This window comes from Chrysochloris asiatica, unplaced genomic scaffold (assembly GCF_000296735.1).
Source record: "Chrysochloris asiatica unplaced genomic scaffold, ChrAsi1.0 scaffold00076, whole genome shotgun sequence".
In the NCBI taxonomy this organism is placed as follows: domain Eukaryota; kingdom Metazoa; phylum Chordata; class Mammalia; order Afrosoricida; family Chrysochloridae; genus Chrysochloris; species Chrysochloris asiatica.
The window spans coordinates 2,013,665-2,028,738 of NW_006408594.1; the positions used below are offsets into that span (position 1 = coordinate 2,013,665).

The 15,074-nt window shown below is 52.8% G+C and overlaps 1 protein-coding gene across 2 annotated transcripts in view; it reads right to left on the minus strand.

Moving 5' to 3' along the window:
• The window catches only part of SYNGR1 (synaptogyrin 1), a 28,541-nt gene extending 15,788 nt beyond the window's left edge, over positions 1–12,753 (minus strand). For both annotated transcript variants that reach the window (XM_006865173.1, XM_006865174.1), the window contains exon 1: positions 12,599–12,753. In XM_006865173.1, the coding sequence (XP_006865235.1) occupies positions 12,599–12,697 (99 nt within the window). In that variant the 5' untranslated portion in view covers positions 12,698–12,753. The remainder of the gene's footprint in view (positions 1–12,598) is intronic.
• Between the last annotated feature and the right edge of the window lie 2,321 nt (positions 12,754–15,074).

Below are 15,074 nucleotides of genomic sequence, written 5' to 3' on the forward strand. Positions count from 1 at the left end.
GCGGCATGGGAGGGTGGGGGGTGGGGACCTCAGATTTAAGTGCAGTAGGAAGCCACAGAGGGGTGAGCAGGCCTGAGTCCCATAGCTCTTTCTCTCGGCCACTTCAGTGGTTCCCAATGGCCCGCAGACATAGCCCAAGCTTCTAGGGAGGCCCCATCTTGGGGTCAGAGACTGGGGCTGTGACAAGCAGTTACTGATGTATTTAGCAGTGGTTACTGAGCACCTGGTACGGGCCAGGTACTGTGCTGACACAGAGGGACAGGCAGGAAGGTGTCTGATCTCACAGAGGGAGACAACTGTGTACAGAAGTTGTGACCAGTGTCATAAATGACACAGTGGTACAAAAAGAGGGCCAGGGTGGCCGTGGACACAAGCCTTTGATGATGTGAGGGACACGAGGACCCATGAGACACAAGTGCAAAGGGCCTGGTTGTGAACAAACCGGCTATGCTGGCGAGCGTCACTGAGTGTAGCTGGAGCCGGGGTGTGGGCAGTCATGGTGAGGACTTGAATCTCACTGAGGGAAGTCGGGAGGCTGAATGATGTGATTTGGGGTCTTGACAGGACCACTGTGACTGTCATGGACAGAAAAGATGGTGTGTTAGGGACCAAGGTGGAGTGGAGAGACTGCAGCACCCAGGTGAGGGTGTGGGAGGATGGCAAAGAGTGTTCCCATGGGTAATCTGTCAATATGGAGAGTCGAGGTGCCCCTGGAGGATGGGGTTTCCTGAGGCAGGGAGGGTGGGTAGAGGAGAGGAAGCCAGGTGTGGTGTGTGGGACACCAGGTGTGGTGTGTGGGACAGGTTAGCTGCCTGATGAGGCAGGTGATGTCCAGCAGGCTGATGACAATGGGAACAGAGGTGTGTTCCTGAGGCTGCTGTATCCCTGGCAGGCCAAGGGGCTGGCCTGATACCTTACAGAAACTGAGGCTCAGGGAAAGGGAGGAACATCGCCAAGGCCACACAGCCAATACTTGGTGGTCTCCCAAACCTCCTCCAGGGTACACTGTCTCCCTGTTCCAAGCAGGAGCCCCCCCCAAATGCAGGGGATGGGCCTCAGCCTTCTGCACCTCATCTACTCATAGAATCTGGAGGGAGGAAGGGGGGGTGCTCATTCAAGAAACTGGGCTGCCTTGTTTCTCCAGGTCCCCAAAGTTTTCCAGTTACCACTTTCCTATTGCTAGTAGTGGAAACTATTGGCGTTTTCTCCAATAGCTTTCCAGAGTCGTGGTGTAGCATTGTGGGCTAATGCGCTGGACTGAAAATTCATTTGAACCACAAGGTTGGTGGTTCAAGCTCACCAGCTGCTCCTTGGAAACTCTATACAGGGACGCTATGGGTCGGAAATGGACTCGACAGCACTTAACAACAACAATGGAGTTTTCCTTCCCTGCCAGGTTTCCACCTTACACAGGTTCCAGTTTTGACAGGCAGCCGTGGAAAGGCTCAAAACCCCACGAGGTTGCCATGCTTAGTTCTATTTAACAATCGAGAAACAGAGGTACCAAGAGTTATGGGGATCTGCCCCAAATCTGCATCTCTCTGGCTTCAAAGCCAGTGCCCGGCCCAAGCAACCTGCTGGGTGACCTGATAGGGCTGGACTCACAGGGACACACAAAGCAGCCCAGGAACCAGAAATTAAACCAGAATGAAATTCTACACTGGCCACCGCTGAGGCGGTCAGTCTGCAAAGGAAAGGGAGACAGGAGACGGTAGAAGACAGAGGGGGGCCGCTTGAGGAGACACCGTCAGGCCCAGGAATAACACTCTCTTCCGAAACCTCAAAAAGTGCCAAGGTAAACAAGTCGCGCCTCTCTAGAATCCAATCCCAGTCTTTGTAAAAACTGATTCCAGATGGCGTTTGGTTGATCCATGTCAAGCCCAGAAAAACATTTGGAAGGAACCTCAGAAGCTCGGAATTTCAAGATCTTGGGTCAGTGGATTCAGAAACCCACAGAAAACGAGACCCCAGAACTACAGAGTGCTCTGTGACCCCACCCTGCCTTACCCCATCCTCGCCACAGCCCATTCAACCACCCTGAAGGGCCTGGGATTGGCATAGCCACAGGTTGTTTGATGCTCTGTAATTTTGCACCTGCTGTTTCCATCTCCCAGAGTGTCCTTCCCCACCATCTTCATGCTTCAAACTGGAGCAAATTCTTTCACCCTTGGAGAGTGTAGCTGCCTTTGGGGACACCCGCCTTCTTAGCCAGTCTCCCCAACTCTGGCCTTTGTTCCCATTACAGCCTCCAGGTCTTCTTTATGCGTCTACGTCCCCACGAGACTGGGAGCCTGGGTGGATTGCTGCAACCAGTCTCCTCCGGGTCTAATAGAAACAGTGGTCCTTGTTAGAGCTCCCTACACACAGGATGTGGTGGTGCCTCACCAAGCCTCACAAGAGGAAATTAGCCTTTGAAAAACAACAAAAAAGTGCTCTTTGTAATTTCTGTACATTTTCTTTTTGTAAAACTAAAACAAAGCCTATTAAATTCTGAAAAATGACATTAAAAAAAAAGAAAGAAAGAAAGAAAGAAAGAAAAATACCCTACCAAGCATTTCACACAGTGGCCCTTCTCTGGCCAGGCCCCCCACAAGTAAACGGGTAACCCCTGGCTTTCTTCCCAGCCCTATTCTAGATCACGTGCCTTAACCTCCATGTTAAGCTGCCTCCTCATGAGGAAGCAAATTCCAGAATCCTCAGCTCTAGGATCAGCATGAGACCAAGGAGGGATGTCTGCTGGCCTTCCTCAGCATCCCAAACCAGAGGCCTTGGGCTACCACCATCCTGCTCATAAAGGACTCAGGCCATTTTACTTGAGGAACTGGAGGGGGTCTCCACAGTCACAGCTGGAGCTGGTGGGAATCACTCTGGGTCACGCCTGAGGCTCAGTGCTGGGCACTGGCTATTGAGGCTTGAGACCAGGGTCCCTACTCTTCAGCCAGGACTGGGGTATGGGTGGCAAAGGTTTTGTCCCCCTGGGAACTTCCCAGAAGCCTGGCTTTAAATGTCTTTAAGCAACGCTGACTCCCCCACCCCCATGTTTGCAGGGAGATAGCATCAGGTGCCCTCGGTTCTCCTGTCCTCCCAGCTCCAAACCGCACCCTTATCTCCCCTGTACAGGTCATCTGCCTCTATGCCAGGCGTCTGGGAGGAGTCCCTGGTCTCCCCCATCAGCCTGCGAAACAGCTTCACTCCTTGGTCTCAGCCACTGTTCTGCGTCTATAATCCTCCCTGGCTTTTAAGCTGTTACCAGGCGGCAGCCAGGGGAGTCCCCAATTCCACCTGTCCATCTCCTTCCTGACTGAGGATAGAGATCGCCTCCAGCTTGGGCCTCCTCTCTCACCCCTACCCCGTAACGCAACCACCTCTCATTGGCCTACGCATCAGGCCCCCAAACCCAGCTTGCCCCTGACTCCTCTCTTGCTTACTGCCCCACAACCCTATCCAATTTAGCCATTGGGCTGGTTACTTCAACCCCCTCAAAGAACTCAAATCATTCCTTGTCCCTCTCCCCACCCCAGGTCACTGTCAGCTCTAGCCGAATGGCCAGGACCTCCTAAATGGTCTGTTCCCTGCTCTGCAACCTGAATGAGCCCCTTAAACCTAAGCCAGGTTACCTCAGTCTCCTGCTCCAAACCTTCCCCTGCCCTGAGCTGCAGTGAAACCCCCTCTCCACTACAGCTCCATGGCCCTGCCTCCTTCCACTCAGATTCACCCTCCCTCCACCAGCCCACACTCAGTGCCCCTTCACCTATCCTTCCCTCCAGGGTACACCCTTTCTCAAAGCTGGTTCCTTCTCAACAGCCAAGTCTCCACGCAAAGGGGACCTCCTCCAAGAAGCCCTCCAGATGGAGCATTCTACTTTCCCCACTGGTAGCCCAATGCCTCACTGTACTTTCATCATAACATTGCCATTATGTAAAATGTCTCCTATGTATTGGTTTAGTTGTTGGAATATCTGTCTCTCTCCCAGACTCAGAGCAAGGGTTGCGGAAGGCTTCCAGGGGAGGGGACAGTAAGCTGGATAGGACAGGCAACAGGAGCCAGGAGAAAGGAGCATTCCCTCCCCAACATCCCTGGCTGGTACCAGTGCTTGCACACCTTGGGCCACAGGAAGCTCACTCCCAACAACGGGTTGTGTCATCACAAATGAACCCTGCCTTCCTGCCTCCCTGGGCCCTGGGGAAAGGCAATGCAAAGAAAGCAAAGGCCGGGCCTCTGAGGGATGAGTCAGGCTACCCAGGGAGCCCCCCTCCACCCCCTACCCTACCCCCTGTCATGTGAGGAAGACGGCCAGAGAGACGGCCTAGGCACGTGACAGTGGTGGGTAATGGCTGAGTTTCCTGTAGAGCCAGCCTCCCTCAGCACAGGGAGAGTGGGGCTCTGGCAGCCCTGCTCTGTGGTCTTGGAAGTGAGCTGCTGGGGATTAGACCTTAATCTTCCTGCAAGCTCCTCTGAGGTGGGCGTGGGGAGTGGGCACACTGGACAGGGCCCTGGGCCACCCCTGCACCCTTCCATACCCGGGGCCTGTGGGAAGAAGCTGGGTGGAGGGGAAACAGCAGCACACCCTGACCATGTGGCTGTGCCCTTCACAGGCAGGGCCTCAGCTGCTCTCCCAACAGCCCCGTGAACAGGCATTTCTAGGCCCATTTTACAAATGCGGAACCCGAGGCTCTGGTAAGAATGGAGGGCTAACTGCCCAGTTCTGTTTACTCTTCTTCCAGGCCTCCCTCTGCCCTGCCCTGCCAGACCCACATGCCTGGCATTGCTCACTATCTCCCTCTGATCTTTAGAGGTAACCCAGTCCCAGGCTCTGCCTCACCTTTTAAAGAGGAAAAACACAAAGAGGGGAAAGCCCCTGGTTCTGAGGGTGCTTAAAGTTGTCCACACAGCATACAAGGGAAACTCGAGGAGAGCAAGCTTGAGGGGGAATCCAGGAGGGCTTCACAGAGGAGGTGAGGTTTGTGTTGGGCATTGAAGGCTGCGTAGGAGATCTACATGGGGATGGTTTTCTTCACCCACATGTGGAACCCTTACTAGACACCAGGAACAGCCCCAGTACTGGGGATAGAGAGGGACACACAGACGTGGCCCTGCCAGCTACAGCAAGGCGAAAGCCACAGTCTCTCTTGCTTTCTGCCTTTGTACAGGCCATTCCTCTGTCTGGAGTTCCCACCCACTTCTCTCTGACTGCTCCTAATGTCAGCCGTCACCCTTGAACCCACATCAGGGTCCTCTCTTTCAAGGGAACTAACTGTGTTCACTACCGTAACTGTTTCTCTGCCATATGTCCCTACATTAGACTGTGTGCTCTCTCAAAGGCCAGGCACGGAGCATGGTTCCCTGGCTTCAGCAGACAGAAAACAATGGGGTGCCACAGCAGACAGAAAACAATGGGGTGCCACGTCCCGGGGCTGTTTGACTAAATGGGAGGACACATAAACCCCTCACTCACTGGGGAGAATTCAACCCGACTGGGCTTTGGCAACATGAAGGGCACAGATGGTCCGGACATGACGGTGAAGTCGGGATGCAGTAGAGTGAGAGGTGGGGAGACAGTCGGATCGGGGGCATGTGAACACGGAGCACAGACAACTCCTCTGAAGGAGCAGAAGGAATAGGCTGAGGGAGGCTTTCCCGAAAAAGGAGAATGACACACATTTGTACACTGATGGGAAGAGTCAGCTGGCAGGGATCACAGAACTGAGAGCACAGGAGAGAAGATGTCTGTGTCTGGGGAGTCTAGCCTGGCCAGCAGAAGGGAGGCGAGTCCAGGGAGCCGCCCAGGTGTGAGGAGCTAAAGGTGGGATTTAAGCAGAGCTGGGGTTTTCTCAGGTGAGTTCGGCAACCTGGAGGACTGGAAACTGTGATCACTGGGATTTTGTTGTTGTTAAGTACCGCTGAGTCAGTTCCAACTCATCGTGACCCTGCATAGGAGCAGCTGGTGAGCTTGAACTGCTGACCTTGTGGTTCAAACCGACCTTGCGGTCCAGCACATTAATCCGAAGCACCACACTGGGACTCTGAAAACTGGGATAGCAGACGGGCATTCCAACCCAGAGAAGGCAGGGTTAGGGTTAGCGTTAGGCCAGTACTCACTGGGAGGGTCAGTGGTGCACGGGTCTTAGGCTGAAGGATCACTGGAAGCTGGGTGGGAGACAGGGAGAGCTGGAAGGGTAGGGAATGCTGGTTCAGGGTGCACACAGCTATTAGCTCTCCCTGAAGGAGAGACGCAGGTTCAATTCCCAGCCAGTGAACCTCATGTGAAGCCACTCCCGTCTGTCAGTGGAGGCTTGTCTGTTGCTAGGATGCAGAACAAATTTCATCAGAGCCTCCAGACTAAGAAGGATGAGGAAGAAAGATCTGGTGATCTTCTGAGAATCAGCCAAGGAAACCCTGTAAATGATCACAGTGGGTGACGCAGGACTGGGTAATGTTTCGTTCACTGTGCGTGGGGTCGCCGTGAGTTAGGCAGCTAACTGCAATAACAGCATGACTTGGCGAGAGGGGCTAAGGCCAGTGAGGACAAACCTGTGGGCAGCGGGAAGGTACATGAGCCGAGAGGCCAGAGAGAAAGAAGGAGCACCCCGGGGCGCCCTGGAGTGACCAGGATTCTGGCCAACATGGTGCTGAAAGACTCCATCTTCAAGGCACAGGAGAGATGACCCAGGATGGCCTAGGAAGCAGCTGATAGGAAGTTCGCTGGAGGGCAATATTCTGGAAGGAGCAGGGGGCCCCACTCCACCTCAAGGCCTGGCAGATGGAAGGGTCTAAGGGACCTTTCCATTGCTAAGCTATGGGGAAGCAGAGTCGTTGGCAGGAAGGCCAGGTTTCTGTGAGATGCATTAAAAAGCTGACAGGGAACGTTCAGAGAGATGAACTTGAGACACAGAACCCCAAATTCTTTGAGGAGACCTGGCTTGTTGGGGTGCACATGTCCTAAGCAGGCTGGGTCTGAATCCGAGGGCTGCCCCACACAGCTTGCCTTTCCCTCAGAATCCTAGAGATGCCCGTTCAGTACCCCAGCAGAGCGAAGGGGAGCTGGATACAACTCCACCCCTGGAAGGAGGCGCCCCAGAACACAGGGGATAGCTGCCCTGTCAGGCACTGCTGACCCTCTGTTCCAGGCTCCCCACAAAGCACGGGGGGCAGGGGTGGCTCTTGGGATTACTTCCCTGAAGACCCACTAGTTTAATCGTGTCCCATTTGGAATCCACTGGAGAGTGGGACAGGGTAGAAAGATTGGAATCCACCTGCCCAATCTTACTGTCCCTTGACCATTTGACAGATGGGGAAACTGAGGCCCAGAAAGCCCTGGCATCTTGCTAAAGTCATACAGCCAGTCAGAACCAGAGGGGATGGCAGAACTTGGCCTAGGCTCCCCAGTCCGACACCCGCTCCACTCTCCTCCTGCCCAGACAGCTGGGTCTTCAGGTCTAGGTGCCAAGAACACCCTTCAGCCCGCCCTGCCATCTGCCCTCACTCTCCTTCTCCCTCCCACCTACCTTCCCAGCCTTTGTTCTTTCTCCCCCAGGCTCAGGCCTGCCTGGCAGATTGGCACAAGCCAGTGAGTCATAAAGGACATGTGGCTGGGGACTCCCCAAGGTAGGACCACGTCCTAGCAATCAGCCACTGATTCCAATTCCACAAACTCCAGTGGCTTCTGACCCTTGGTTTCTCATGTCAGGTGGAGTTAACAAAACCCCCTTTCTGAGTGTCCAGGCGGGGCTGTTGCTATTGTGAAGTGCCATGCTGAGTTGGTTCTGACTCGCAGCAGTGTCTAAGGAGCCACTGATGGGTTTGAACCAGCGACCTTGCAGTTAGCAGTTCAGTGTGTATCCCATAGCGCCACACCAGGAGGGTCTTATTGCCACCAAGTTGGCCCAACACAGGCCTCCCATAATGTACATTTCACAGATCTTTGAATCCTCCTTCAAACCCCAGTCCCAGGTTACAGATGAGGAAACAGAGGCTTAGGTTTTCCAAGGAGTTCTGCTCTTCCAGTCAAACCCCAGGCTCTCTTGGGCTTTCCAAGCGCCAGGCTGCCCGCCCCCCCCCCCCCAGGAGAATGCCTAAGATCCAGGGCAGAAACTCATCTGGCAATGCATCTTGAAAGTTTCCTTTATAGCTGACCCCACCCTGGGCCTGAGAGATGGGGAAGCATGAAGTCCACCACAGGCAGACATGAGGCGAGATGATTCCAGGGCTGTGGGTCACAAATACCAATGGACCCACCTTCCCGTGTAAGTGACAAGATGTACCAGGGGCTAGGAGGGGCCTGGTGGGACGTGGCCTCTTCCCTACTCAAAACCCATCCCTGGGGCTCTCCATGTAGCTTCCCATTGCCCTGGGTGAAGCCCAACTCAGGAATCTGTTATCTTGGGCCACCTTCTACCTTTCCTTCCAGATGTTTGACCCATCACTCTCACTCACACACCCTGAGCCTCATGACCCCACATATTTACACATGTTGTTCCCTCCACCCAGAATGTGCCTCCCAATTCTTGATCAGAACCTAGCTCAGAAGTCCTCCAGAATACACCGGGCAGAGACAGCTACTGCTAACACTCCTACTTGCCCCCGCTCCACTCCCACACACACACTGACTTCCATCTAGGAGAATACCGGGCCTCCTGGACAGTGGCTGCTGGCTCAGTTCTGTTGTCCTCACATCACAGGTGGGACGCAGAGCCTGGCACCAAGCAGGGACCTGGCAGAGACCCTCCGTCTACCCGCTGCAGAGGGCTCCAGAATTTCTAACAGGGATGGCTAGGGTGCTGTGATCTGGGTCAGGGCATGACAGGTCTTGTGTTGAAACTTATGTGTTTGCAAGGCAAGTAAACTCAGTGTGCACTTAGGATGATGGGGGAGGAGGCTGATGAAGCTAGACAGCTCCCCCGCTACCACAACCACTCAGCCAAGGAGGCCAGCAGGAGGACAGTGAAGGTGATCTCTGCAGACCGGGTTCAAGCTGCACTTTGATGGTTTTGGACCTGGAGACAGCTGGCAAGTCAAGTCATTTCTCTAGGCTGAGCTTTAGTTTTGCCATCTTTAAAATGGGGGCAATGATGCCTGCGCTACTTACAGAATCAGGGATGTTACATACAGCCAAGGATCCTGAAAACGATGAGATTTCAAACGTTTTCTTTTGCTAAGACAGAGCGTTAACCAAAACCTCTTACCTACCAGCACCAAGATCTTTCCCTTGGGTTACTTCAACCCCTAAAAGGTAAGAACGTTGCTGATGTTGTTAAGTGTTGTCAAGTTTTTTCCACTCATAGCGACCCAGTACGGGTATCCGAGGAGCGGTTGGTAGGTATGAAGTGGCAACCTCGTAGTTAGCATCCAGTGCTTATCTTATAGTGTCATACCAGGACTCCAGGAGGTAAGAACATAAATGTCAGTAGAAGGTGGCCCTTTCTATCAAATTAATGTGTCCATCTCTCCATCTGGTTTCAGAACAAAGAAATGAGTCATTGACCAGAGACTGTTCTAGCCACAGGGAACCTCTGACCTAGCCCTATCTCCTTATTCACATACAGACATGTGCGGAAGGTCACTGCTGGTACCTGGAGAAGCCAGGAGTGCCCGTGTCTGCACCAGCCCCACCTCAGCCTGCACAGCTCTGTCATCTCCCTGCCTCACCTGGGTGAGGAAGCCGCTCTAAGCCCATCTCTTCCATCCTGGGGCTGGAAGGGACCAAGTTGGAACTGACAGAGGGCTCACTAACTCCCTTCTTACCTGAAACAACCACTACCCTGCTAGGTTTAGCCAATCCCCGCTCCCCCAGCGGACAGGAGCAAAGGAACTGAAAAGAGGTTTAGAGGGCACATCTGCCCTAGCTGGGGTTAGGGGAGACTGAACTATGCAGACCCACAGCCAAGCTCAAGGGCTGAGTCTAGGGTGGACACAGGCTGGGGAGGCCCTCAAGTGTTTACAGTTTGGGGGTTCTCTTCAGGAAAAAGATGCAGTGTAGTTAAAGCTCTTGGCTGATAACAAAGAAGATCAGAGGTTCGAATCCACCAGTCACTCTGCTGAAGAATGATGCGATGGTCTGTTCCGATAGTCTTGAAACCCTATGGGGCAGTTCTATGATGTCCTTAAGCGGCGCGGTGAGTCAGAATCTACCCTACGGCACAGACTGCATCAGGAAAAATACTGGAAAAACATCTTCCCTTTGCAAACTTCACAACATGTAAACACCACTGGCTTCCCTAGGGTTGTGGAGGAGCCTGGACACAGGAGGGGCCCTGGGGAAAGGGACCAGTTGTCCCAGTTTGGTCAGACTGAGGGGGTCCCCAGTGGGCATTCTGAGGGCAAAGAACATGAGCCAACTGTGTTAGCTGGGACCACATGGGACTGAGATGGGATGCAACACAGCCCTCTCCAAGTGGTAGGATCCCAGGAGACTTTTCTATTTTCTTAATTTTTTTTTTTTTTTAACTGCAAAGCCAGCGGTTCAAGCTCACCTGCAGCTCCTCAGAAACCCTAAACGGGGTCGCTGTAAGTCGGTACTGACTTGATGGCACTTAAAAGAATAACAGCAACATTACTTTTATGGGGTCCTGGTGTGGCGCTGTAAGGGCTACAATTCAACCCCACCACCTTTGGAAAAACCTGTATCAGGTGGCTAAAAGTCTGAACCGACTCAACAAAACTCAGAAAATTCACATAAAGGTAGTGAGTGAGCTGTCTCTGGTGTGTGAAAGGCGGGGGGATTCGGGAACTGGCTTCTGCTAGGGGAGCCACAGAACTCAGTGGAAGACTTGGGCTGCAATTCTCAGTCAGTTATATGTCAGTTACCTCAGTAACAGACAGTTGGGAGAACTAGCAGGCTAGCAGTATCAGTGGCTACTCTGGCAGCTTGCTGGCCCAGAGACCCACACCCGCACACGATCTAAATCCTCCTGGTCCATGTCACCTTCTCTGACGCCCACAGTAGGAGAGCCCCCTCCTGGCTCACCTCTGCCCTGAGTTGCCAGTCTGGGTCACACCACCTTCCTTAGGGGCAGAAGATTCAATCAAGCTTTGCCCAGTGACCCAGAGATGACAGAAGGGAGCGGTGCACAGAAACAGCCCACCTAATCAAGCAGGTGCCCCAGGTGTTTCTGGGAAGTCAGAGACTGATGTAGATGATTAATTCAGTGCCACAAACCCTCATGGATGTGCCCAGCGTCCTGGACACACAGACTAGCAGCAGACAGGTTTCCCTGCCCTCAGAGAGGTGGCATTTGAGATGTGTTTACACGTGGGCCATGAGGAGGAAGTTTGAACCTTTTCAGACAAAGAAAAGGTAGGTCAGAGGTAAATACCCAAATCTTCCATCCACCCAGACCCTAATTGTTGTTAAGTGTCAAGTTGGTTCCGACTCACAGTGACCCTGTTTAGTGTTTCTGAGGAGCTGCTGGTGAGCTTGAACCGCCAGCCTATAGGAGGAGTACAGAGTTTCCAAGGAGTGGTTGCTGAGCTTGAACCAGACCCTAATATGGGCATGGAAAACCAGGGAAAGGAGGGGACCTTGAGCACCCCAAGGTCACACCTGGCCTAATGCTTAGATCCTTGGGGTTGCTTAACAGTACCCCAATCCAGACTCCTCTGGTCTGGACCCACCAGGAAAGGGGACCTCTCTAGTGGGGGGGTCAGGAGCAATGGCCAGAGAACCCCAGGTTTCCCTCCCCAGGCTGGCCCTGATCCCCACATCTGTGTTCTCTGCCCCATCTCCTTCACCCTCAGGTCTTATCAGGGACCCTACTTAGCCCTCTGGGATGGGGAGGGACCTGCGCCAGGGGTCTAGACGGGGCCTCTCTTCTCTTTACTGCCAGAGGGGACCTTTCTTCTACAAATCATCCCCATTCAATGTATAAGTAGGGAGGGGGAGGGATCATGAATTCATGAAATGTCATAGCCCCTGAAGGCCTCCAACAGGCTCCTCCCATCCTCTACAAATTGGGAAACTGAGATATATGACGGGAGATAGGCTTTCCACCTCAAAATGAATTCCTCGTACCCCGTGAACATGTTTGGGTGGTTCCCAGCCCAAGGTCACGCCGCGAAGGAGGCAGTTCCCAGGTGGAATCCAACGATCCGGTTCCCAACACTTAGCTAGCTGCACAACGTCTCCGCTGAGCAACAAAATCCCATTTCTCTCGGTTTCTCCTCCCAGAACGCCCATGACAGGCGCGCCGTGCTCCCCGCTCCCCCCGCCCAGCAAGGTGATCCACGCCTTGATCCAGCGCTAAAAAAGGCTACCTGAAACCCCAGCTCTGTCCCCACGGGCGCCGGTCCGCCTGTGCGCAACCTAAGTCACGAGCCGCAGAGCCGCGGCCTGGAGGTCATGGCGATGCAGGGGGGCATCTAGTAAACAAGGGCTCTCGGAACCGAATCGGGCGCCTCCCCCCCACCCCCCACGCCTGCCCCGGGACCTCAGTCCAGGAGCCGGGAGAAAGAGGGCTGGGCGCCGGCACCCCAACAGAACTAAGCTCCGCCCGCGAACGCCTCCCTGCCGGGGGTCCAGTGGGGTCCGGATCGGTCCGGGCGCTCCGCCCTTGCCGCCCTTGCCCGCGTTCCGAGCCCAGGTCCGGGGCCCCGCTGTTCTTACCCAAGACACGACGCGCAGGATGGTGTGAGGCTGCCGGATCAGGGTGTAGGGGTCGAAGGCGCCCCCAGCTTTGCCCGCCCCGTACGCACCCCCTTCCATCGTGGCTGCACCAGCGCGGTGCCCCCCGCTCGGCGCGCGCCACCGGCCCGTGCGCGTGCGCGGCACCCCCGCCCCCTCCCCGCCTGGCGCGGTTTGGTGGTTCAGGGCTCCCGCCAGGGGGCGTAAGCTGGCTGAACGGGGGTGCAGCGTTAGCGGGGGCGTGGGGTCAGTGGACCCCGCGAAGGGCGAGTACAAATGTAGGACGTGTCCCTGCCCTGGGAACCCACTCTCTGGAGCGGTCCTGCCCCCTGTCTCTGACTCTCCAAGCCCTCGGCTCCGGCTGAAAAGATCTTCGTTATTTATATGTTACGTGTTTCCTGCCATCGTGACTCCCCAAATACATTAGAGGGCAGGGGCGCGTTTATCCTCAGGGTGCTTGGCACACAGTAGGCGCCCCATGACTATTTCTTGATCGAATGTATGGATTTCAGATGAATCGCCCCTCTCTGGGAGCCCCCACCTCCACGAGCGCCTTTCCACCTTGCTCTTATGCTGACGTCATCCATGGGCCCTGCACCTGGCCTGCACACCCTCATCCCCAGCCTTGAGAGCCCCTAGGCCTGGCACAGAGGACAATACCTTCCCGTCCCACCCTACCCAGCACCTGCCCTTCTCCTTAATTCAATCATTAATTATGTAATGATATGTTTATTGTCCCCCTCCCCCCACCCCCAGCCTGTGGGCTCTTGAGACTCAGGTTGTGTCTGTCTTGTTCCCTGCTGTATCCAAGAGCCTAGGAGTTCAGTAAAAACCCTGGTTCCCATCATCCCATCACAGGTTTCAGAAAAACTGTGGCTTGCGTGGGAAGAACAATCTTCCAGGGCTGGCTCTTCCCGTGACCTGTGGTCTTCCAATCCTCTTTCTGTGCCCCCTCTTCTTCCCTTGATCCCAGGAGTAGGTTAGACTAGGCCATCTGCAGAGGCATTTTCCTGCACTGCTTTTCTGTCTTTCTGTGATGACAGCTACTAAATCTGTGCAGTGAAAATGACGGAGGGCACCTCTAGAGGTTGCTTAAGTTGCTATATTGACTCAAAACATTCTCACGTCAATCCTACTTACAGCAGCAGGAACGGATGCCCATCCCTGCACCATCCTCACAATCATTACTATATTTGAGTCCACTGTGTCAATCCATCTCATTGAGGGTTTTCCTTGACCATCTCCTTTAAGACTCATGATGTTCTTTTCTACAGACTGGTCTTTCCTGAGAACATGCCCAATGCAAGCAAGCTGAAGCCTCACCTTCATTGCTTGTCAGGAGCATTCTGGAGGTACTTTTTACAATACAGGTTTATTTGTTCTTTTGGAAGTCCATGGTATATTCAGTATTCTTCACCAACACTATAATTCAAATGTGTTCTTTTTCACTAGTTAGAGTTTGAGAGTCTAGGGAAAGCACCCAATCTCAAGGTTGGTTTGAACTCAAGGTCCATGGTTCAAACTCACAAGCCACTCCTCAGAAACCCTAGACAGGGTTGCTGTGAGTTGGAACCAACTCAACAGCATTTTACAAGAACAAGAGCGTTGAAAAGACCTTAGCTTGGGTCAGGTACACATTAGTCTTCAAAGTGATAGTACAGACATTATGAAGGCAAATGTTCATGTGAGGCTCAATTTATTGAGCATTTACTCTTTGCAGGCTGTATACTAAGGACTTTACAACCATTACTGCATTTAATACAGCAACCTTATGAGGCAGTTCAAGCCTACCAGCTACTTTGCAGCAGAAAAATAAGGCTTTCTGCTCCAGCAAAGATTTAAAGCCTCAGGAACACCCTATACAGGGTCTTTACATATGAGTTGGAACCAACTCGACGGCACTTAACAACAACAATGACGATATAAAACTTCAAGAAGAAAAGAGAAAATCTTCGTCACTTTGGGTTAGACAAAGATTTTTCAGTTGTAAAAACAAAAACATGATCCAAAAAAAAAAAAATTGATAAATTGAAGTTCGTTTAATTAACAACTTTTACTCTTTGGTGGATATCATTAAAAGAATGAATGAAAGGCAAAGCACAATTTGGGAGAAAATATTTACATCTCAAAAATATAAAGAAAAATGAAACGATATACAATAGGATGAATGTAGAACTAATGTTCTCCCATGTAAACTATCACATAACTCACAATAAAATATTTAAAAAAATACATATATAAAGAACTCTTAAAAACTCAATAATGAGAAAACAAACAACCCAATTTTTTAAAATATGGGAAAAATACTTGAGCAGACCAAAATTTTATTCTCGAAGATATATAGATGTCAACTCGTTAAGTGTCACTTAGTGTGTTGCTGTGATTCTGAGGGCTATGCCACCGGTATTTTAAATAACCAGCAGGGTCACCCATGGTGGACAGGTTTCAGATGAGCTTC